The following is a 24,880-nucleotide window of genomic DNA, read 5'->3' on the forward strand; positions in this document are numbered from 1 at the left end:
ATGTCTATATTATAAGGATCTGCCACACACACTAGAAGGCTAAAATGTTAAAGTAAATGATAAATAAACTAATGAATATTTGCATGTAAAACAACATAAGTCAATGGGCTGAATCCAGCCAGCATTTTCACTCAGCCTAAACCAATTCTGTTCCTTATCCCAGCCTCCATCTCATATGGCTTATTGTACATGTAGGTCCCTGCAACCCCAGCATAGCTGTTCTAGGTGGTCAGACAGATTCCCTCCCTTTTTCACCAGCTGAAAAGCTTGTTGGATCCAGCCCAATGTCTAAAGACAAATCAAAATCCAGAGATACCTTTTTTTGATAAGTAGCACATTTTGAGCCTTTCCTGAGCAGAACAGGCAAGCGATTTGATGCCTTCTTCCAATGCACTTTCAAACCAGTTTTTTCCCCTCTTACATGTGTCAGGCTATGAAACAAAAAAAGTTGTGTTAGTGATCATAGTACTGGTACCTTTTCCCAGAAATTTTGTATTAGTTTAAAAATGTGCAAAAATGAAACAGAATGAATAGATTTGTAATTGGGGGTCTGTATGTACCATGCAATTGCATGACCATTACGGTACATCTAAAACATAAAAGATCTGTTATAATATCTTGATATTAAAAATAGCTTATCCATTATTAGAAGTTAGGCATTTGTACCTGTTTCCTGTCACAAGGTAGAGCCATGCAGTTACTTCATCTGGCAGACTTGATATATCATTAAAGGATAACAAAATATTTGGGGGGAGGGGGCTCAGATGCCAAAATATCTTTGGCTGGACCAAGATGGGGATTGTTGGTAGCAATTTGCAATGGAAGCTTGCTTGCTGGCCTTGGTACAGTTATTCTCTCTCAATCTTTGTGTGTCTCCCTCTGCTATTGTCTTCTGCAGTGTGTGTGTGTGTGTGTGTAGGGGTTCTTTTTAACCTGGAAATGGTGCAGAAGGAAAGAGTTATACCCTCTCCCTGAATCTCAGTACCAAAGCCCTGATACAAATTGCCTTCCATCATGGCTCCTTTTAAAGAAATCTAAAGACAACTACAGTGCAATCCTAAGAAAAGTTACACCTTTCTAAGCTCACTGACTTCAATAGACTTAGAAGATGTCACTCTGCCTAGTATGGCACTGCTAGAGATTCAATTACTGATCTCCAGCAACTTGTGTAGCTGAGCACTTAGTGGTTAGTAATTAAAGTTGGGACTTCATGAGAAGTTCTGTGATCCTTTTAACCAATTTTTTTTTGTCTTTTGTACTGAATGCAACAAGGGATGCAATTTCAAGGGTGGATACAGGCCTTCTTAGCCCTCTCTTTCCATGCCATTTTCCTGCCAAAAATTGCCGTACACATACTGCCAAGGATGCTTTCACCCTCTCCACTGGACAGAAAACATTTGTTGTAGGTTCTGCCTAAGACATCTTTCTCTAGTTCCTGTGCACATACACGATTGAGGTGCTGTTTGGCCCCCAGGTAGAGTTGCCAACCTCCAGGTGAGGCCTGGAGATCTCCCAGAATTACAACTGATCTCCAGACTACGGAGATGTTCTGCTGGAGAAAATATTTTGGAGGGTGGACTCTATGGCGCCCTGCTGAGATCCCTTCCCTCCCAAGCCCCACCCTCCCAGGGGCCACCCCCAAATCTCCATTACAACCTGGATTTGGGAACCCTGTATCTAGGGGGAGGACAAATATAGCACTAGCTTCTATTTTGCCCCCACTCAGTCTGCAGTGGAAGGCGGCATCATATAGCCAATCTCGTCATATCTCAGAAGCTAAGTATGGTTGGTACTTGGAAGGAAGACCTCCAGGGGAGACTCTGCAGAGGAAGGCAATGGCAAACCGCCTCTGCTTCTCGCTTGCCTTGAAACCCCCTTGCTGGGGTCGCCATGAGTTGACTGTGACTTGACAGAACTTTCCACACACACACAGTCTGCAGCACTGCCTTGGTCCAGGGGACGCAAGCAAAATGTTAGCCTCTGTGCCTAGTGAACAGCACCGGAGAACAGACTAGCGTGAGCAAAAGGAGCCACTTCTTTAAATTTCTCTCCAAGCCTGTGGGCACCTACCAGGGCAACTATTTTGGGTGTCAACACATGCGCGAGCCTGTGGATGAAACATTTCTGTACGTTTCCTCTGCCTCTCCTCTCCCCTAACCCAGTCAGCCAAGCACGAGAGAAATGGAGACATCTCAAAATTACAGACTATCACAGAACATTATTTTTGTTTTTTTAATAATAGCAGTATTAATAAAAACAGGTTTTTCCCTTAACGATGTGATTAGTTAATATCCAAATGTATATCCCCCTGCTCAAAGACTGCAAAAGAACATTCTCAAAATGAAGCATTTCAACCAGGATTTGCCAGATTAAAAAAACGTACTGCACCTTGGTAAATGTTGTATGTTAATATTTACATTTACTTAAACTGAAGTCAAATTTGTGCCTTTGCTATGAAGAAAAACCAATTAGAATTCTTTAGGGGCTAAGATGAAAGGTTCATATTCTTAATTACTCACAACCTAATTAGTCCTAGCATGTTTATCTGGAAATAAATCCCACTGAGTGGATCAATGGGACTTACTCCCCAGTAGGGATGCAGAGGATTGCAGTGCCTCAGTAAAGCATATACAATGAAAGAAGTTTAGAACACTGCCTTAATGTTGCAGAATTATTCCAGTCTAAAAGAAACGCCTTTAGCTTGTTGCTAGGCACCAATAACTGAACTCGGCATTCTATCCCTGCTTATGCAGAAATGGTAAGTTGCGTTCTCCTTGATAATAAAGACAACTGATTAGAAGCAGTGAATATTTCTCTCTCTTTTTATCATCTTCTCACCAAGAAGACTATTTATTGCAGTCCTGGTCTATGTTTAGGATGGTTTATGTTATCAATCAGGGTTCCCCCGCTCCCATGCAAGAAGATTCAGAGTTCGAAAGACAATTTTTTTTAATAGTACAAGTATTAAATCTGCTAAGGACAAAAAGGAGCTTTTACCTGTGTGCTATTCTTTCTCCTGGGAAGCACAGAAAATGGAGGAAAAGTGCAGTTTAGTGCCTACATGCTGTGTTGACAATTGCCAAAGGCCTTGTTGATCCTTCTTCCCTCTGGTATGTCTGGGCAAAGCTAAGACATGTGAAAGCATGGAATCATTTCCTCCACCTGACACCCACAGAGTTCCTAGTTCTCTGAGCCAAAAGTGCAGACAGTTTAAGCAGGTTGCTCCATCTCTATAACTGTGCCTATGTGTTTTTGAGACATTACGCATACCTCCAAGTCAGGCACAGTTGGATCTTTGGAGTTCTTATATACTGTATATAAATTTAGCATATGAAGGCTTCTAAAGGGTAAGATGTCTTTCAGAATGTGGATCCAATATATATCATTGAGAAGGAAAATGCCCATGTGTTTTGATCAGTGGTTTAAAGCAATATATTTAACCACTGCACAACAGGCTCACAGCTATTTGCACTTCTTTTTTTGCCCAGTAGTTTAAACTGTTTTTGTATTGTGAAACTTGGAAAACTCTTGTGACAGCTGTAAAGGAGGAAAGAGTACAACCTAGAAAACTCTGATTCTTATCTAACTCAGATAAAAGGAAGCAAACTTCACTAAGCCATATGAAAGGCTAGCCTGGAACATTTAAACAAACATAGATATGGGGGAGAGGGAAACACGTGTTACATCCAAGAGATAGGAAACAGCAGAACAAACTACAAAGAACGTATCTTGCAGCGCAGACAGGAAAGAAGTTTGAGGTTTGCAGTGCTGTGCCGCAACAGCAAGTTGGCAATACTTTAGACTTCCTATTCAAGTTGACACAATAGAGTAAACTATAGAACTCTAATGGCTTTAGGGAGTTCTTAAACGGCAAAATCAACAGGCTCCTGATACAATGGTGAGGCACGGATGATGGCTTTGGACCTTTCAAAGAATGCATGTTCACATTACTTTTCAGCCTTTCATATGGGGAGTGAACCCCATTCTCTGATCTACATTAATCTACCTGCGTGGGCTTGGATCTTCACCCACCACTCCCTTTCCCTAATGCTTTCTCACTAATTATGAAGTTCCTACCGAGCATATTAAAAATGGTTAAAGATATGCTGGACATTGAAGAAAGCTGATAGGAAGAAAGTAGATTCCTTTGAAATATGGTGTTGGGAGGAGAGTGTTACGGATACCATGGACTGCCAAAAAACAAAACAAAAAAACAACAACCAGTGGGTTATAGATCAAATCAAGCCTGAACTGGCCCTAAAAGCTAAAACAGGAAAAGAGGAAGACCCAGCAAGGGATGGATTGACTCAATAAAGGAAGCCACAGCCCTCAATTTGCAAGATCTGAGCAAGGCTGTCAAAGATAGGACATTTTGGAGGACTTTGATTCATAGGATCGCCATGAGTCAGAAGCGACTTGATGGCATTTAACACACACAAAGATATTTCTTCCTCTAACATTTTAAAATGGCACTGTGTATAAATACCTGCTCCTCAGTAGCCTTGAAACTTTGTGGGTCAGTGCAAAGGTGGACCACAAAGGCCACAGAACTGGCTGTCCTGGGCTGTAGACAGGTATGACGGTCTGTACCTTTCCTTTCCACAAACTCCCTTTGAGATTCAGTGTGTGGTGTAATGGTTAGAGTGCTGTTCCTAGTGGAACAGATTTGAATTTGCACTCTACCGTGGAAGCTTGCTGGATAACCTCGGGCCAGTCACACACACTCTGCCTAACCTACCTCAAACGATTGTTATGAGGATAAAAAAGAGGAGATAATGATGTAAACAGCTTTGGTTCCCCATTGGGTAATAGAGTGGAGTATAATGAAGAAAATAAATAAATAAATAAATAAATAAATAAATAAATAGTGGTATTTGCAATGTGAGGACAGGTGGGAAGCAACAGTAGAACAGCTGTTGCAGAAACTTCGTAATTTCGTAGTTGCAGAGTTTCTAAACATTGCTGTTATGTGCCTTGTGTCTCCAACAGCCACAACACAAATGAGGCCGTATTTTAAGAAGGGTTGTGCTTTTAAAGCTACTATAATTTTTCAACTCTTAGTTTGGCAATCCAGGCACATTCACAGATGCTGCTGCAAACAGAGAGAGCAGTAACTTTCTGAAGGGAGAAGAAGTTTACCTGAGGTTTATTAACTGTTTCCTGCACAGAGAGTTTATGGCAAGAATGTATTTTCATTTATTTATTGGCTGTTGAGGGCTTCAAAGCAAAAAAGATTTGGGATTGTTATTTATTATGTCCCAATAACACGTAGGTGGTTTTTTCCTCTTCACCACCACATTAAAAAGTAATCAAAAGACAGTAGTGCCATCGCTCATCACATACTAAAAGGGACAGCATATGGACTCTGTGCATGGTACTGTTTCTACTACGCTCTTAAGAAAAAATGAAGAGAAATAATATTATTCTGAACCAGACATAAGAGAAATCAAACTACTTGGAAAAAGACATTAATTTGGTTTTGTTGCAGAACCACTGAAGAATACAACTTGGTTTTACGCACAGTTACTTAGAAATAAGCAATTCAGTGAATGTAGTGTAAAAAGAATGTAGTGTAAAAAGAGAGCCAGTGAGGTGTAGTGGTTAAGTGCAGCAGACTCTAATCTGGAGAACCAGGTTTGATTCCCCACTCCTCCACTTGAAGCCTGCTGGGTGACCTTGGGAGGAGAGGAGGAGAAGGAGAAGAAGAAGAATTACTTTATATATGCCGACTTCCTCTACCACTTAAGGCTCAAACCAGCTTACAATCACCTTCCCTTCCCCTCCCCACAATAGACACCCTGTGAGGTAGGTGGGGCTGAGAGAGTGTGTCTAGCCCAAGGTCACCCAGCTGGCTTCATGTGGAGGAGTGGGGAAACAAATCCAGTTCACCAGATTAGCCTCTGCAGCTCATGTGGGGGCGTGGGGAATCAAACCTGGTTCTCCAGATTTGAGTCCACCGCTCCAAACCACTGCTCTTAACCACTACACCACCCTGGCTCCCATCGGGCCAGCCAGCAAGCACAAAGGCAGCCAGCAGAAGCCCAACCAGTGTGGGTGGAGTATGGGAGGGGCTCAGCCATGCAAGAACCTGGGAGGAGCCAGGCAAGGAGGGCAGCCAGCAGAAGCCCAACCAGTGTGGGTGGAGTATGGGAGGGGCTCAGCCATGCAGGAACCTGGGAGGAGCCAGGCAAGGAGGGCCTGGCTGAAGGCCTCCCAGGACCTGGCCAATGAGAGAAAGGGGGAAGGCCAGCAAGGATGGGGCAGGAGACTGGGGGTAGTGAAGCTCCAACCCCTGGCCCAGATAATGGCTCAGGCCATAGGGATGGGGCCTGGGGGTGGGGCTGATCTGCAGAGAAAATATAAATGGTGGCTCCACAACCAGGCCAGAGAGGAGACAGGGAGCTGTACTCCCTGTACTGCCCAGACAAGAACAATGCTCCAGGGAAGAGAGGGGGGACATGGGTGACACAACCTCCCCCCACCTTTTTCTATTCTGAGGCCTGGGGAGAACACTGGAAGTGAAAGTGGCATGATGGCTGAAGGCCATGCTGGCGAGGGAGGAGCTTCACAGTGCCATTGCTATATCAGCACACAGCAAGGTTGGACTCCTGGATGTTAGAGAAGTATGATCCTTACAGTTAAATCTTATAAAAAATCTTACTCCAATCTAAGCCCAACAATTTCAATTGACTTACACTGGAGTAATTCTGCATAGGGTCTCCTCCTCAGTGACCTCCCTGTGATTGGCAAAACTAGTGCAATCTACAACAATTACATAATAATTCCAAAGACTGCTTCTGCTTTTTGTACATACTTCAGTTTCTGGTGGAATCCAATTATCTCTTTAGATGTACAGGCTTTACTATAATGAATCGTGTTGCCCAGGATCAGAACTTGATGGATTGTGCTTCTGAATGCAACTCTTATCTCAGTCGAGCTTTGAATCAGCTTCCTTTCAACCCGCAAAATATATTTTCCATACAGCTGGTCAAATAGGAGAAGCCACATTTTTCTATTTATTTGATATATTTGGAATCATCAACCAAAAGGGAGACTGCAGCCAAGAAATCAGAAGGAGATTGAGACTGGGAAGGGCAGCCATGAAGGAGCTAGAAAAGATTCTGAAGTGTAAGGATGTGTCACTGGCCACCAAGATTAAATTAATTAATGTCATCGTATTCCCTCTTACTATGTATGGGTGTGAAAGCTGGACATTGAAGAAAGCTGATAGGAATAAAGTAGATTCCTTTGAAATGTGGTGTTGGAGGAGTGGAGTGTTGTTGGTGTTGGAGGATACCATGGATTGCCAAAAAAACCCAAATAAGTGGGTTATAGATCAAATCAAACCTGAACTGACCCTAGAAGCTAAAATGACTAAACTGAGGCTATCACATTTTGGTCACATTATGAGAAGACAAGAGTCCCTGGAAAAGACAGTCATGATAGGAAAATTTGAGGGCAGCAGGAAAAGAGGAAGACCCAACAAGAGATGGACTGACTCAATAAAGGAAGCCAAAGCCCTCAATTTGCAAGATCTGAGCAAGGCTGTCAAAGATAGGACATTTTGGAGGACTTTGATTCATAGGGTCGCCATGAGTTGGAAGCGACTTGACGGCACTTAACACACACGCATATTTGCCCGCAGAGCCAGCATGGTGTAGTGGTTAAGGTGTCGGACTAGGAATCCCCACCTGTACAATGGAAGCTTCTTGGGTAACATTGAGGCAGTCACATACTCTCAGCCCTGATCCTGGCTAGTATTTGGATGGAAGATGTCCAAGGGATACCAGGGTCATGATGTGGAGGCAGGCAGCGGCAAACTACCTCTAAACATCCCTTGCCTTGAAAACCCTATTGGATCGCCATAAGTCAGCTGTGACTTGATGACATATACATCCACACAAAGTGCCTGGATCGCTTTTTTTTGAAGTTTGTGCTGACCACCATATGCTAAAGGTTGCTCCTGAAACTAGTGCCTAACACAGATCAAATAAAACTTATGGATTTTAATGAAAAGATAGAATTGCATTGCATTTTGTTTGTAAACTTTCAAATTAAAAAAAGATACAAATGCTAAAAGTAAAAAACTATGCATACGTTGGACTGTACAGTTAGCAACACAATTCATTATAGTAAAGATTGTACATCAAAAGAGATAATTGGATTCAACCAACAGGCTGAAATTAAATCAAAAGAGTTTCCGTCTAGACATTAGGAAGAATTTTCGAACAGTTAGAGCGGTTCCTCAGTGGAACAGGCTTCCTCTGGAGGTGGTGAGCTCTCCTTCCCTGGAGGTTTTTAAGAAGAGGCTAGATGGCTATCTGTCAACAATGCTGATTCTATGACCTTAGGCAGATCATGAGAGGAAGGGCATCTTGGCCATCTTCTGGGCATGGAGTATGGGTCACTGGATGTGTGTTTGGGGGGAGGTAGTTGTGAATTTCCTGCATTGTGCAGGGGATTGGACTAGATGACCCTTCCAACTCTATGATTCTGTTCTATTCTATATTCACAGCTGGCTTCAGGTCCTAAAATTTCACCTTTAACAATAACTAAAACAATTACTGTTTAAATTCACCAACTTAATTGCTCCAAATACCTATGCTTCACAGAAGTCCTATTTGTCTTTTGAATACTTACAGTTAAAATAACAAAACTACATTTATTCCAGAAAAAGTAGTTATCCTTGTTAATGTCTCTATTGTGTAGGGTCAACAAGACCAACACTAAGATGAACACATTTAAATTACAAGGGGAGGCATCCTTCACAAGCTGTTGCGCCTGATATAATAACAAACACACAGCAATACTTATAAATTAGCTAGCATTTTAAAAGAATGACATAGTGAAAAAAGATGTTTAGAGGTTGATATAAGGTCGTTTTCCTGACAATTCTGGTGTGCCAATAAGGAATGCCTAATAAAACTGAGTACAAAGGATGCAAGCAAATACTTCCCAGTATATTAATAGATGTGTGCCACCTTGTGGTGAGATGCTGTAGTGTTTTAAAAGCTGCATCTTCAACGAATAATTTCACACCAAGGAAGGAGAAAGTATGGTATAACCCACTTAACCAAAGCAGTTAAAAGAGCTGAAATAGTTCAGTTTAGAAATGTTCAGCTTCAGAATAATATTTTAAAGGAAGGGGGCTAAAATTACCCCATCAGCCTAATCCTAAAACTAACCTAAAGAGGGGCTCTACATCCAATGATGTTTACTCTTGGACAGGTATGTAGGGGAAAGTTTCATAACTAATAATACATCTCAGTGTAATCTTCACATGTTATCCAGAGATAACACAATCTGTTGTCTTCATTTAGCTGGTATAATCAAGACGGCCCTGGTCAAGTGACAAGCGACAGGACATGAAGAATTCAGATACTTATCCTGCCCTTCATCCAAGGAGCTCAGTGCGGCTTACATGGTTATTCTCTCTCCATCTTATGGCCTTTTATCTATATGCCTCTGTTGGCATTTTGCCTTGAGCCAAGTTATTCTTTATGGGACTTCACCAGATATTCATGAGAGATTTGTTCCAGTGGACTGGTGGTTCCTTCCAACTCTGTAATTCTATGAATAATCAGTTGCAGTAAAATTAAACAGGGCACCAATGGCATTTTATAGACTAATTTATTTCAGCATAAGCTTTCGAGAGCCAGAACTCACTTCATCAGAAGCAAGATTTGATTAGCACCCACTCTTTACAGTTTTTGCTGTCAACTGAAAACACAATTTCGGTGGTATTTAGGAATATTGGCTTACTGGGTCTTTTACCCTCAAAGGTTGTTTTTGTTGCCACTGAATTATGCCATCTGTTTTCTGCTTGTATCATGACATTTTAAAACGTTTTGTGCTGAATTTATTTTGAATTTTGCTTTATATTGCTTTGAGCACTTAGTTTCTGAGGGGAAAGGTAATTGACAAGCACATTTAGTATAAAGAATGCACTTCATGAGAAACCAGTGGGGGGAGGGCGTGGCTCAGTGCCAGGGCACATACTTAGTGTGCAGAAGTCTCATTCCTAACAGCTCCAGTAAAAAGGAGATAAGGTGATAGGTGACGGGGGAAACCCTTTGAGGACTGAGAACCCATTGCAAGAGTAGACAACAATACTATTTCTATAAAACTAAGCTATGCTTAGTATATTTAGACTGAGAGAAAGAACTACTTTGTTGGCAATAGACTAATTGAAAATTATCAGTCAATAAAGTTTCTGTGTTCATGTTTTATATCTCTTCTCCTTTTAAAGATTAATCTGTTTGATCCATTTAAAGGGATTTCTGTGTGATTGTAATGCTAGCCATGAAAAGCTAGGGATGTTTGCTTCACCCTGCAACTGTAGTGCATATTACCATTCTGACATCTTGATTTATAGTGTTTTCATATCTGTGAAGTGTAGCGAGTTACTTGAGGATATAAATGAAACTATCAGGATTGGGCTGATTTTGGAAGCCAACAAAAGAATTCATGATGTCAAGCTTTTTGTTCCAGGGCAATTCACAGGGAATTTTATACAAATTAATATTAGTCAGCAGGCTGGTCTATTGATGAAGACATAACTCCACTCCTTACTCAGCACATCATCCACAGTGTGTTTCTAATGACAATTTTAATTTTCTGTTAAGCCTGCAGCCAGGCTCTGGTACCAGATCTGCAGCCATCAAGGCACAGCACAATTGTTGGAGTGCCTAGCTATATATCTGAGGAGCCATACATCCAGAAGTACTTCAAGAAACATGCATTCTCAAACTACAAAGCCCTTGGCTTTTTCTGCTTGTATCATGACATTTTAAAATATTTTGTGCTGAACTTGTTTTGAATTTTGCTTTATATTGCTTTGAGTGCTTAGTTTTTGAGACGAAAGGTAATTGACAAGTACATTTAGTATAAAGAATGCACTAGATCTATAGATCCAGTGGAAAGAAGTCTTCCTCCAATAACTCTCAGTTCTATAATATTTTTACAACTGTACAAGTTTTATCCTACCATAGCTGGTGCCAATTAAATCCATCGGTGATTATTATAGCAATTAGAGAACATACAGTGCAATCCTAAGGAGAATTACTTCAGTCTACACCCATTCATTTCAATGGGCTTAGACTGGTGTAGCTCTTCACAGGATTGTACTGATACTCTTGAAAAGGAAATATTCTAGAAAGGGGACATAACAAGAATACACAGCTGAGCTTGTTATGTTGCAACATTTGGACTGAATATGGTTATCTACCAATGGTCTTAATGACTTCATTTGCAATCACACAGAAAGTGTCAAGAGGCAGAGACTTTTTAAAGTGTTGTACTCAACCACCTATAGCATCTGCAACAACTGGCTTAGGAAAATTAAAGTAGTGATGGCAAACTTTGGTGTGGCTGGTCATTTCTCTTTTGAGCAGCTGCCTATAAATAATAAATCTACCTAGAAAGAGCCTTGGCTACTTACCGTGAAGGCTTCTTCTGCTCAGAGGGACGAAGGGCATCTTCATTATGGGTGTTTCCTTTTCCTCTTATCTCAGGAGGCAGGAACCAAATATTTAAATTTTTCTGACCTCTGAGGGTAAACGCCCCCTTGTGATCAGTTAAAGACTTTCCGAGCCTTATATATTTAAGATAGACTGAAGAAACATGTTAGTTATAATTCTATACAAGAAATAAGTTCCTAATAAACATTAACGATGAACCTTTAGGATAACTATAAGTCATGAACCAACAAACAGCGTTTAACTTGAATTGAATGTCAACTGGAAGTTAGATGTAACCATGATTACCTGTAATTTTATTTTATTTGTTTTATTTATATTTTACTGACGTCTGGGCGGGCAAGATGCCCTTCGTCCCTCTGAGCAGAAGAAGCCTTCACGGTAAGTAGCCAAGGCTCTTTCTCGCTCAGAGGGAGAAGGGCATCTTCATTATGGGACATACAAGAGCTGTCCCCCGCCCTTGGGAGGGTTAGACGTCCTGAAGTATACTTTGCAGTACTCGTCTGCCTAAGGCGGCATCTGCTGACAAGTATAAATCTAATTTGTAGTGTCTCACAAATGTGGACACCGAGGACCAAGTTGCGGCCTTACATATCTCTTCCATAAAGCACGGCAGTCGAAGGCTGCTGAAGTAGCCGCACTTCTTCCCAAGTGGGCAGTAACGCCCGCAGGAGCAGGTAGGTTACTTATTCTATAAGCCTGTGTTATGTATAAGGTGATGGTCCTACTAATGGATGCCTTGGACATATGCTTGCCCTTGTCAGGTGGTAAGATATGAACGAATAAGGAGTCAGAGTTCCTAATAATTTTAGTAAGATAAATGTAAACAGGTAGTGCCCTTCTTAGGTCTAGCTAGTGCCAGGCCTTCTCCTTAGGATTCTTGGGGTTAGTGCAGAAGATGTAAGCACTATGTCCTGCTCCCTGTGAAACTTGCAGCTACATTTTGTCCTATCTCAGTGATTGGTTCGAATGGTAGTTGTGTGAGTGCTGTCAAAGCTGTGTGCAGGCTCTAGTTGTGAACCCGTGTCTAACAGGAGGAGCTAAATAACTGACGCCCCTTAAAAAGGCTTTTATGTGATGGTGTTTGGTTAAGCGGTATCCAGATACCTTGGGTACTATGGTAGCTATAGATGCCAGTTGCCTTTGTAGAGTGCAGGTAGCTAGCCCTAAGCTCTGTCCCTCCTGATGGCTTCCTTGTTGTCAATATGGTAGTGACGGCCACCGGGCTATAACCTAGGGCTATAAGTCATCTCCTTTCAGTTGAAAGACCTCTGGATGTAGAGACCATTCTGCCTCGCTGATGTCCTGTCTGCTGAGCCAGTCTGCTTGTATGTTGACTGTGCCCTGAATATGTTCCGCTGATTTTGATGAGAGGTTGGACTCGGCCCAAGGAAAAATGTAGTCGCTTCTGAGGATCGTCCTGATTTCTAGGGCACTGATGTGAAGATTCTGTTCTTGATGGTCCATGTTGCTTGAGCCATTGTCCCTTGAGTGTGGCTTCCCAACCTGATAGACACGCGTCCGTGAAGATTTGAATTGGTGTTGGACGGAGATACCAACTTCCTTTCGTCAAATTCTGAGACTGAAACCATCATACTAGTCTTGATCTGACTTCCTCGGTCAGGATGAGATTTCTGTCACTTCTTCCTTGGTATGTCTCTTTGGTACGGCCTTAAGAACCATTGAAGAGGTCTTGCTCGTAAGCGTGCCCCTTGAACTGCGGGAATGCATGCAGACATGTGACCCTTCAGTTTGGTCAGGGACATTAGAGAAGGCGACCGGGAATTAATCGCTTTCTTTGCTAGAGATGAAATGTTGTGGATTTTTGTCCACTGGAAGGTATAAGGAGTTTGTCAGTGTGTCTATGTCCATCCCCCATCCCTCTCTATCGTTGGGATGGAACTAAGTGGGTCTTTCTGAAGTTGATTATGACCCGTGTTCTGTTAACCTCTTCAGAACTCTCTCTGAATGATCTATGCTCTGCTAGTTTGAGCTTGCGCAAATCAGAATGTCGTCTGAGAAGGGTGCATTCTCACGCCCTCCTTGCGCAGAGATGTGACTGGTGTGTCCAGAACTTTGGTGAATACTCGAGGAGGGGCGATGATAACCCGAATCGTAAGGCCCTGAATTGGAAGAGGTGTCCCTTGTACGGGAACCGAAGGAAACAACAATGTGCCGGGTGTATTAGAATGTAAGAAAATGCTTTTCCCTGAGGACCTGTGTGACTGACTTTAGTGTCTCCATCCTGAAGCGCTTTAATGGGATAATCTGTTCAGAAACTTGAGGTCTAGGATGGCTTTCCATCCGCCGCCTTTGTTGGGAACAGTAAAGAATACTGAATAGATTCCCAATGTATGCTCTAATGGTGAGACTGGCTCCATCGCCTTGATGTCTAAGAGGCCTCTGAAGTTCTATGGATTTTTTTTTTTTGGGGGGGGGGATGTTGGAGATATTACTAGTCGATGTGAAGGAGTGTAAGAAAAACTCTATCTGATAGCCTTGTGAGATAATGTTTGTGACCCAGAGGCCTGGTTGGGAGGTGACCACTGACGGTGTAATAGGCTGAGCCTGCCTTCCACTGACTGGTGGCTGGCGTCACTGTTTGGTTGGGCGGTCGGGTTTATCCCCTTTATTGCCCTGGAAGGTGGAGGATTTTGGAGATTTATTGAATCGTCCTCCTTTACTAAAGGAGCTGCGATTCTGGTTCCGGTGGTTTCTAGGTTGATCAGGTCTGTATCTTTGAAGTATGTGGTATGCACGAAAGGACATAGAGGGAGTGATCCCTTGGATTCCTTGCATAGAAACTTGTCTTTGGTCTCCACTGATATGGGGACCAAATTGTCTCCAAGCAAGGTCTTTCCCTGATACAGGAAGCCCATAATAACCAATTTTGATCTATATACTCCGCTTGCCAGGGGCGTACCCAGAGAGCCTTTCTGGCAGCTGAGGCTGTGGCTAGTGTTCTAGCTGCATATGACATGTTATCTAAGAGGAATCAGCTAGAAAGAATACCACTCTCGAAAACATGGATGACATGGTATCTAAGGTAGAATCAGCTGGAAGGATACCACTCTCAAAAAAAACATGGATGCCCTTCTGGCATCTGATGCTGCGGCTAGTGTCCTAGCTGCATATGGCATGGTATCGAAGTTCGAATCAGTTAGAAAGAATACCACTCTCAAAAAACATGGGTACTCCTGTAAAGGCGTTTCTTTCTTCCTGTGGAAAAAGTTGATATAACTTCCTAGTCCAAATTATTGCCGCTCTGTATACTAGGGCAGATGTGATAGAAGCGCTTGATAGTGAGTGCCAAGGCCTCTGAGCATTTATGCCTGCTAACTCTGCCTTCCTATCTGTAGGGTCCCTAATCATGGCAAGGCCATGTAACAAGGTTGAAGGAGTGAAGGCAGTGACAGGTGATTCTACTGAAGGCACTTTTAGAATTTTAGAAGCACCAATAAACCAAATATAAAGGCATCCTAGAGGCTGTGGAGCATTGTATGGGTGCCATTGGTTTCTCCCGCTCTGCTTTCAACAGAGTTAGAAATAATCAAGCGCTGGCACAAACCTATCTGGAGTCTTTTCTCCCACTCTGAGTCCTCTGAGAGATCAAGAGTAGCTAGGGTTTTATGCCAATGCAGAAGGAAATCTTCTGCGTTAAATACTATAGACAGTCTGGGTACCAATTGGCAATTTTGGGACCGTGAATTAGCTTTCAGCGCTGCTTAGGCTGGCCAGCACGTACTCTCTTGGTACTACTTGGACTGGTGATCGGCTCACCAGGATCTCAGGCAGAGGTCTTCCACATCACCTACTACCAGAATTGGCCCTCTGCATGCCAAGCCGACGCTCTGCCACTGAGCCACAGCCGTTCCCCTGCTTTGGCTGATATTCTGCCCTTTTAGCAATCAGATTACTGTTTGTGGTGCTAGAGGGTGTGATCCCTACGATCCCTGTATGGATGGGGCAGGATAAGGAGGTTGTACTGCCCTTAAGCCATCTGAGAAGGCGTTTTTAATCAGGGCGGAGAGCTCTGCTCTTAAAGGAGTAAAACAGGCTGCATCTATGAGGGGGGGGGGGCGAAGTCACCTTACCGGCAGTCGATGTCTCCGTTGATGCTTCCCGTCCTTGAATAATAATAGGCGAGCCGCCTGAGGACGGAGCATTGCGAGGCAAAAAGGCGAGCCGCCAGCCTCCTTCATTTTCTCCGTTTGTGCAGTGTGGGAGAAGTGGCTATAGCCGCTGTGTTCTCCTGGCTGCTTCCCGCTGCTTCCCGTCCTTGAATAACAATAGGCGAGCCGCCTAAGGACGGAGCACGGCGGGCGAGGCAAAAAGGCGAGCCGCCAGCCTCCTTCATTTCCCCCGTTCGTGCTGCGTGGGAGGAGCGGCTACCGCCGCTGTTTTCTCCCGGCCGCTTTCTGTTGCGATCTGGCAGTCGCGTCTTTCAGGCGCGGCAGAGCAGCGTGCGTTTTGCAGCAGGCATTTGGCGCGCTTGTTAGCGGTCAAGCCAAGCCGTTTGTACTTGCCTGCGCCGTTCTTGCCGCTTTTGCCTTTCCCTTTTGAGTTTTGGTCCTCAAGTCACCAGAGTGACTGTCCGAGGGTTCATCTAATTGTAGTGGTAAGGCTACTAGCAGGCTAGGGTCTAAATTGGCAGGCGCTCTATAGCTGTCCTGATGCCGATCCGCCATTTTATTTTATTTTTATTTTTTTTTTTGGCGGGAAAAGACCCTTCTGAGGAGAATAGGCAGAAAATTAAGACAGTAAATAGAATTGAGTAGTAGATTAGTTAGGTTAAGTTTAGGTTTGTTAAAATAAGAATATTTTTAGGTCTAATAAGTAAGGTTAAGGTTTCTCTATTATTTCTGTAGCAGAGAGCTGCTAGAAGGCTGCTCTCCCGTTCAAGGCAGGAAATAGAACTGATCACAAGGGGGGGTTTACCCTCAGAGGTCAGAAAAATTTAAATATTTGGTTCCTGCCTCCTGAGATAAGAGGAAAAGGAAACACCCATAATGAAGATGCCCTTCTCCCTCTGAGCGAGAACATTTTTATCTCACCCTGCCCCCCCAAAGCTCATTGTGGCTTAAGTGGTTCTTCCTTGCCCATCTCATCCTCCCAATAAGTGTGTGAGATAGGTTAGGTTGAGAGTGTGTGACTGGCCCAAGGCCACACAGCAAGCTTCCACAGCAGAGTGAAGACTTGAACCCTAGCTCAACACTGTAACCAAAATAACTCACCAGTTCTCACAGATTTTGGAAATGTATTTGTGGTCCTATGGTTACATGCAAGGTTGGGCAAAGGCTATAAATTAGTACAGCTGTAAATAAGCCATTTTTTTTATTTAGATAGCAGATAGAGAGATATGTGGCTTAGAAGAAACCCTACAACAATGAACAAATAGGGATTGATATTGTATATCCATTTTCAGATATTTCCTTCTTTCATTTAGTGACATGGAAAAGGTTTGAGAAGTTGTCAGTTCTTTGGTCAAGAGTCACTGTCCTTGAATTTAGTAAAGTAAGAAAAAAGGAGCAGATTTGCATACATAAGAAAGGCCCTGCTGGATCAGACCAAGGCCCATCAAGTCCAGCAGTCTGTTCACACAGTGGCCAACCAGGTGCCTTTAGGAAGCCACAAACAAGACGACTGAAGCACCATCCTACCTGTGTTCCACCGCACCCAAAATAATAGGCATGTTCCTCTGATACTAGAGAGAATAGGTATGCAGCATGACCAGTATCCATTCTAACTAACAGCCATGAATACCCCTCTCCTCCATGAATATGTCCACTCCCCTCTTAAAGCACTCCAAGCTGGCAGCCATCACCACATCCTGGGGCAGAGAGTTCCACAATTTAACTATGCGTTGTGTGAAAAAATATTTCCTTTTATCTGTTTTGAATCTTTTGCTCTCCAGCTTTAGCAGATGACCCCGTGTTCTAGTATTATGGGAGAGGGAGAAAAACCTCTCCCTGTCCACTCTCTCCAAACCATGCATACTTTTATAGACCTCTATCATGTCTCCCCTTAGCCGCCTTCTTTTCAAGCTAAACAGCCCTAAACGTCCTAACCGCTCCCCATAGGACAGTTGCTCTAGTCCCTTAATCATTTTGGTTGCTCTTTTCTGCACCTTCTCAAGCTCTGTAATATCCTTTTTTAGGTGTGGTGACCAGAACTGTACACAGTATTCCAAGTGTGGTCTCACCATAGATTTGTACAAGGGCAGTATGATATCAGCAGTTTTATTCTCTATTCCTCGTCTAATTATGGCCAGCATGGAATTTGCCTTTTTTACAGCAACCACACACTGGGTTGACATCTTCATTGAGCTATCCACCACCACCCCAAGATCCCTTTCTTGGTCTGTCGCTGCCAGCACAGATCTCATCAGTGTATATGTGAAGTTGGGATTTTTTGCCCCAATATGCATCACTTTACACTTGCTCACATTGAATCTCATTTGCCATTTTAATGCCCATTCTTCCAGTACGCAGAGATTCTTCTGGAGCTCTTCACAGTCCGATTTTGTTTTAACCACCCTAAATAATTTGGTGTCATCTGCAAACTTGGCTACTTCACTGTTTAACCCCAACTCCAGGTCATTGATGAACAGGTTGAAAAGCACCGGTCCCAACACAGATCCCTGAGGCACCCCACTGCTCACATCCCGCCATTGTGAGAACTGACCATTGATTCCTACTCTCTGCTTCCTATTTTTCAGCCAGCTCTCAATTCATAAGAGGACTTGTCCTCTTATCCAATGACTATGAAGTTTGCTTAGCAGTCTTTGGTGGGGGACTTTGTCAAAAGCTTTTTGGAAATCCAAATACACAATATCCACAGGCTCATTCCTGTCCACATGCTTATTGACGCTTTCAAAAAACTCTTAATAGGTTAGTGAGACAGGACCTACCCTTACAGAAGCCATGTTGGGTTTTGCCCAGCAGACCTTGCCCTTCTATATGCTTGACAATTCTATCTTTAATAATGCTTTCCACTAATTTACCCGGAACAGACGTTAAGCTAACTGGCCTGTAATTTCCTGGGTCCCGCCTGGAACCTTTTTTATAAATGGGTGTTACATTGGCCATTCTCCAGTCCTCTGGTACAGAGGCTGATCGAAGGGACATATTACATATATTTGTTTGAAGTTCAGCAATTTCCCATCTGAGTTCTTGAAGAACTCTAGGATGAATACCGTCTGGTACCCGTGACTTGTTAGTTTGCAGTTTGTCTAGACGTTCTAGGACTTCCTGCCTTATTACCACTATTTGCCTCAGTTTCTCATTTTCTCCTCTCCAAAATCTCTGTTCAGGAGAAGGAATCTGCCCTGTATCTTCAACAGTGAAGACAGATGAGAAGAATTCATTTGGTTTTTCAGCAATCGCTTTATCCTCCCTTACAGTTCCTTTACTCCCATTGTCATCCAATGGTCCCACCGCTTCCCTAGCTGGTTTCTTACTCCTAATATACTTAAAGAATTTCTTATTGTTTGTTTTGATGTGTTTAGCAATAAGCCCCTCAAAATCTTTTTTTGCATCTCTAATTATCTGCTTGCATTTCCTTTGTGCAAGTTTGTGTTTGCTTCTGTTCGCCTCGTTTGGGCAAACCTTCCAGTCTCTGAAGGAAGACTTTTTTTCTCTAATTGCTTCCTTCACCTTACCCGTTAGCCATGGTGGTGACCTCTTGGACTTATTACTACCTTTCCTGACCTGCGGTATACAAGCTAGCTGAGCCTCTAGTAATGTGGACTTGAGTAACCCCCAAGCCTTTTCAAGAGATTTAACCTTCCTAACTGTTCCTTTCAACTTCCTCTTTACCAGTTTTCTCATTTTAGAAAAGTTCCCTCTTTTAAAGTCAAAGGTAATTGTATGAGATTTCCCAGTCACTTTCTCACTTACATCTAAATTAAATTTGATGCCATTGTGATCACTATTGCCAACTGGCTCAACTACATCCACATCCCGCACTAAGTCACCGGCAGCACCTCAGAGTATTAAATCCAGGATTGCTTCCCCTCTGGTTGGGTCTATGACCAACTGTTTGAGGACACAGTCATTTAGGATGTCTAAAAATTTTATATCTTTGGCTTGTTTGGAGCATACATTTATCCAATCAATATGAGGGAAGTTGAAGTCTCCCATTATTACTACTTCGTTACCTTTACATGCTTCCCTAATTTCATTCTCCATCTCAAGATCACCCTGAGCCATTTGGTCAGGGGGCCGGTAGAATGTCCCCAGTACTAAATCTCCTTTGGGGCCCAGAATTGACACCCATAAGGATTCTGTGGACGAGTCTGCCCTTTTTATGGTCTCTAGCTTATTAGACACTATGCCTTCCTTGATATACATAGCAACACCCCCTCCAATACGCCCTTCCCTGTCATTTCTATACAGTTTGTACCCAGGGATGACTGTATCCCACTGGTTCTCTCCCCTCCACCAGGTTTCTGTAATGCTCACTATATCTATGTTTTCTCTTAAAACCATGCACTCTAATTCCCCCATTTTTGCTTGGAGGCTTCTAGCATTAGCATAGAAACACCTCCACACTGTTTCTCTCTTTTGACTTGCCTGGCATGAGCCTTTGGGCATTTTTAAGTGGCTATCCATCATTTTTTCCCCATTCCCTTTCATGTCTAAGTAATTCCTATGTGGGCAATCTGAAGCAATTTTCCCTTTGTCCATATGCACTGAGTTTGCCCGAACCGGATGCTTCTCAGCTCCTGTCGGCTTTCCCCCCAGGTTCAGTTTAAAAGCTGCTCTGCCACCTTTTTTATATTACGCGCCAGCAGTCTGGTTCCATCCTGGTTCAAGTGGAGCCCATCCCTTTTGTATAGGCCCGGCTTGTCTCAAAATGTTGCCCAGTTCCTTACAAATCTAAAGCCCTCTTCCCTGCACCACCGTCTCATCCACGCATTGAGACTCACCAACTGTGCCTGCCCAGCTGGTCCTGCACGTGGAACAGGTAGCATTTCTGAGAAAGCTACCTTGGAGGTCCTGGCTTTTAGTCTCCTGCCTAGCAACCTAAATTTGGATTCCAAGACCTCCGGACTACATTTCCCCACGTCGTTGGTGCCAACATGCACCACAACCACTGGATCCTCCCCAGCACTATCTACCAGACTACCTAAATGATGGGTAATGTCCGCAACCTTCGCACCAGGCAGGCAAGTCACCATGCGGTCCATGCACCCGCCAGAAACCCAGCTATCTACATTTCTAAGGATTGAATCCCTCACTACAAGAAGGCCCCCTCCCCTCTGAGGCATATCCTCGGTACGAGAGGGTACCTGTTCATCCACCAAGGAAGAGATCCCTTCTAAGGAACCACATTCCCCTACTTCAGTGAGATGGCCTCCTTCCCCAAGGGGTCCATCATCCGTGACTGGCAGGTTGCCGTCACCTTGGGACTGGGATATGACTATTTCATCCCCGGAGTCCTTAGTCACCTCTCTCTCTGCCTGCCTCAGCTCCTCCAGTTGAGCTACCTTGGCCTCAAGGAAGTGAACTCGCTTCCTGAGAGCCAGGAGCTCCCCGCACCGAGCACACACCCACGACTTCTGTCCAGCAGGAAGATAATCATACATGTGACACTCCATGCAGCACACTGGGTAGCCCCCCGACCCCTGCTGGCTTTCTACCTTCATAACTGGTATTTTATTTATTTATTAATTATTATATTATTCTTTGGTGTTGTAACCCTGCCTTTTACTCTCTTGCACTTTTCCTGTACCAAATAAGAACTGAGTGCCGAAGTTCCCTGCCCTGCAGCTATCCGCTATTAATTCACAGGGATATTCAAGTTGCTTGGTACTCCAACTGGATGGAGCGAGTTACTCTGCCAAGATAACAAGATTTTATACTCACCCTACAGATCCCCAGTTACGATCCACAGGCTAAGAGCCACAGGGAAAGAGGCCTTGTGTTCACGCCTCTGGCGAGCAGGAGCCTTGGAATTTAAATGCTCACCGCCCCCACCTCTCTCACACAAGCTCCAATCACAACAGCCCCACTTAACAAGGTAACAATCAAGCTTTCAGGCAGCAATCAACCTTAATCACCCACTGGCACAACAACCACAATCCTCTCCCAGCACACCTCAATTAAATTCTCGTTTAGTAAGGCTTCCCAGCGTTTAAAAAAGGCAAAGTTTAAACTCACCTCTGCCTGTAGTCCCCAGCTCAGCTCAGCTGTGTCACATGAAAAGAAAACAGGCCAAGTACAGAATGAAAGGAACAATAAAAGATAATAGAATTTAAAAGATCAGTGAGAGGGGACAGTGGAACATTTATGGATAGGCTGGCATTTGAAGTGGAAATGGAAAAAATAAGAGAAGATTTAGGGGCACTTTATCAAACTACAAAATGACTGGCAAGTGATTTAGCTACAGGAGAGCTCATCCAATAAAAAGGTAGAACCCTTGTGTACTACTTGAAGAGCAAAAGTAAAGATTTGAGTCATTTTACATTGTACCCAAACCAGAGCTTAACTTTGATAACAATGAAAAGATGATGGAACTTGACATTTGCTTTTTGAAACCATTGCTGAAAGGTGAATTTAAAAGGAGGCAAAGGAACATCACAGCTCAAGGGCTCTGCAGAAGTTGTGAAGTCAACTTAAAATCACTACAGAGTTTCTTCAGATTGGATGGGGCAGTATAATTAAACTCTTCCAGCAAAAACTGATTTAGGAGTTGGAGGCTCTCAAATCTGGAAAAGACATTATTTTATACCATGCTGACTTTGAGATTCCACAATCACAGGAGCATTCAAAGGAGCAGGCTGGTCTTCACCAGATTAAGGCAGAACCTTATGCATACTTTCTTGGGAGTAAGCCCCACTGAACTCAGTGGAACTTACTTCTGAATAAATATTCAAGGGGGGGAAATTGATCTCTTGATGCCATTTTTCTAACAAAACAACTGTGGGAGAAACAATTTAGGATCAATTCTTTTCCCACCCTGCACAATTTCCAATATAGAAATCCCCCACTGTTATTGTAAGCCACAGAACAGAAAAAGGAGAAATAAAAGGGCTGCACCAGTCACAAAATATAAGGCCAAGACCGATTGTGCAAAAGAGGTAAAATATATTTTATCACTAAGTTAAAATTCAGTAGCCACTGATCTCGTACTCATCTTTGAAAAAACACTACAGCTAACAGATTCCCCCAATAAACCTCATGAGTGAAACAGGTAGGGAATTTTAACTGAGTAACAGAATATATTTTACCTATTTTTGCACCATCAACCTTGGCCTTATGTTTCATCTACAGTACAGAAAAAGACAGGAAACTTTCCATTCAGGTGTAAAGAAAGCAGAAGTGTGGAGGTGTCTATTTTTAATGGCTGCTTTCTACCGAGCTAGAACTTTTCCATCTAGGGTTGAGCTTGTTCCACCTGCTGAACCTCACCCCTTGGCTACTCAAGCCTACAAAGGTAAATGCTAAAAGTATTCCTAGAGCAGCAGGAACTGGGAGAGACCAGTTTCTGGAATCTAATGAGTATTTTGATGACAGCCCAGCTTCTGGCACTATTTTCGAATGGATCCACTACTGGTTCCATGGACCAGCGCATGGTGGCAGTTGGGAGGAGGCTAAGATCTCTTGGTAGTTGGAGGCTGCAAGGGCTGGGTCTGTTTCTTATTCTCCATAGCTCATTATTGTTTATTACATTCATTGTTGTTTTTGAATTTATTTAGAAATGTTTGAAATTGCTGATTTGTAAACCCCCATAGGAGGAGGAAGGTGAGGTAAAATATTTTCGTAAACAAAGAAAAAATTGAGAGAAGGGGCAAAAGAGCAAACCTCTGTCATTTCCTGTGTCTTACCTTACAGCATGCCATTTGTTTCAGCATTTCTCTCCCAGACTAGATCACTTCTGATGTAGGAACCTGGTTGGGAGAAAAATGCTTCAAGCATCAAAGTGCAGCAAGGTAAAGCATGGGAAGAGGGAAGCTTTAGATGTGAACCAATGGACCACATGGAAGGACCTATTACAATATATCTGTGTTCACCTGCTTTTATGAGTTGCCTAGTCTGTGCCTGTTCTTGCAGGAAAAAATGGTCTGCCTGAAATTTGGCAAGAAGAAATATGTGTTAGGGATACAAGCCCTGAGAACTTCATACCACTTGGACTAGGGGGAGGAGCTAATTGTAAAAATGTTCTTTCTATTAAAACCCATTGAAATATGTAATAAAGAAAAGGAACACATGTAATAATAGAAATAAGAACTGTTTAAAACTACAGAAAACACTGTTATTGCATACCCATATTTTCTCAAAGGGTTAGATTCTGCAACTTTGTATAGTTAAGTCTTTCTTTGACAAAGACTTCCTCAAATGGAGAATGACTTGGTGGATAGGAACTGTAAGATCCAACAGCAGAAGAGGGTTGCAGTATCCAACCTACTGTGTTTTGAGTTGGAGTTTCACCAGGTTCTCCTATTGAATCTTCTCTAACAGCACATTCCTGAGGGAGGTGGCTGAACCCCCTTAGGAGGCGGCGTGACCTCGCCGCCAGCATAAGTGTGTCTAAACATGTATTTAGACACACTTACGCTGCTGGCAAGGGCAGTTCCACCAGCGCCCGAGCACCGCAGAGCCGTGCCTCGCCCCTCCACCAGTGCGGTCTCTCTGTGGCGCAGGCCACGGCGTAGAATGGCCACGCCAGTGCAGGGGGGCGTTCCCGGGGTGGGCTGGGGGGAGGAGCCGCCAGTTAGGCGGCTGCCTATCCCTGTTCGGCCTATTACACCGGCGCTGGGAACGGCAGTGCTGTGCCTGCTTTTTAGCAGGCGCAGCCTTGCTGTTTTTCAATGGTGCTTTTAGCCCCGTTGAAAACAAAAAGCCTTTTCAAGGTTTTTTTCGTTCTTGTGGCGTGCGTGATACGGCTTAGGAGGAGGCGTGGCTGCGCCTCTTCCTCGCCGTCTCCGCACGCCGCCAGCTCAGTAATGGGCTGTAAGGAATCTGAAAAGTGAACTCTTACATTCCAGTCCTAAAAAGCATTGTATTCTATGGAGCTTTCAAGTATTTTTGCCTATTTTGCCACGCCTATTTTTCCTTTATACCATTCCTGAGAGTCCCTTTTCACCAAAAGCACTATTTAGAGAAGTTCAGTGGGCTGTGGCAAAGGTGGCTGAGAAAATGTCCTCTTACTTTAACAGAAGATAGTTATACCAATGAAAAACAACTTTGGGTTCAACATGACATTCTTAAAAATAAAACGTGCACAGCTAACTGTATAACCTAATGGCCTACACAAACAAAGCATGCACTGTATTCCAAATGCTAAACTCCCTCTATCAAAGGTAAAGAATAAACTGTAATTCATGCATCTGTGCATGCTTCCCTGAACATATTTAGTTGGTGCAATCAGTTCTGACAACCCCAATCACCTGTTAGAAA

The 24,880-nt window shown here is 43.3% G+C and overlaps 1 protein-coding gene across 1 annotated transcript in view; it reads right to left on the bottom strand.

Moving 5' to 3' along the window:
• The window catches only part of ZCWPW2 (zinc finger CW-type and PWWP domain containing 2), a 47,873-nt gene that overhangs the window by 21,288 nt on the left and 1,705 nt on the right, over nt 1–24,880 (bottom strand). Inside the window, exon 3 of the mRNA XM_056857996.1 lies at nt 317–431. Within this exon, the coding sequence (XP_056713974.1) occupies nt 317–431 (115 nt within the window). The remainder of the gene's footprint in view (nt 1–316; nt 432–24,880) is intronic.

This window comes from Euleptes europaea, chromosome 11 (genome assembly GCF_029931775.1).
Source record: "Euleptes europaea isolate rEulEur1 chromosome 11, rEulEur1.hap1, whole genome shotgun sequence".
In the NCBI taxonomy this organism is placed as follows: Eukaryota; Metazoa; Chordata; class Lepidosauria; order Squamata; family Sphaerodactylidae; genus Euleptes; species Euleptes europaea.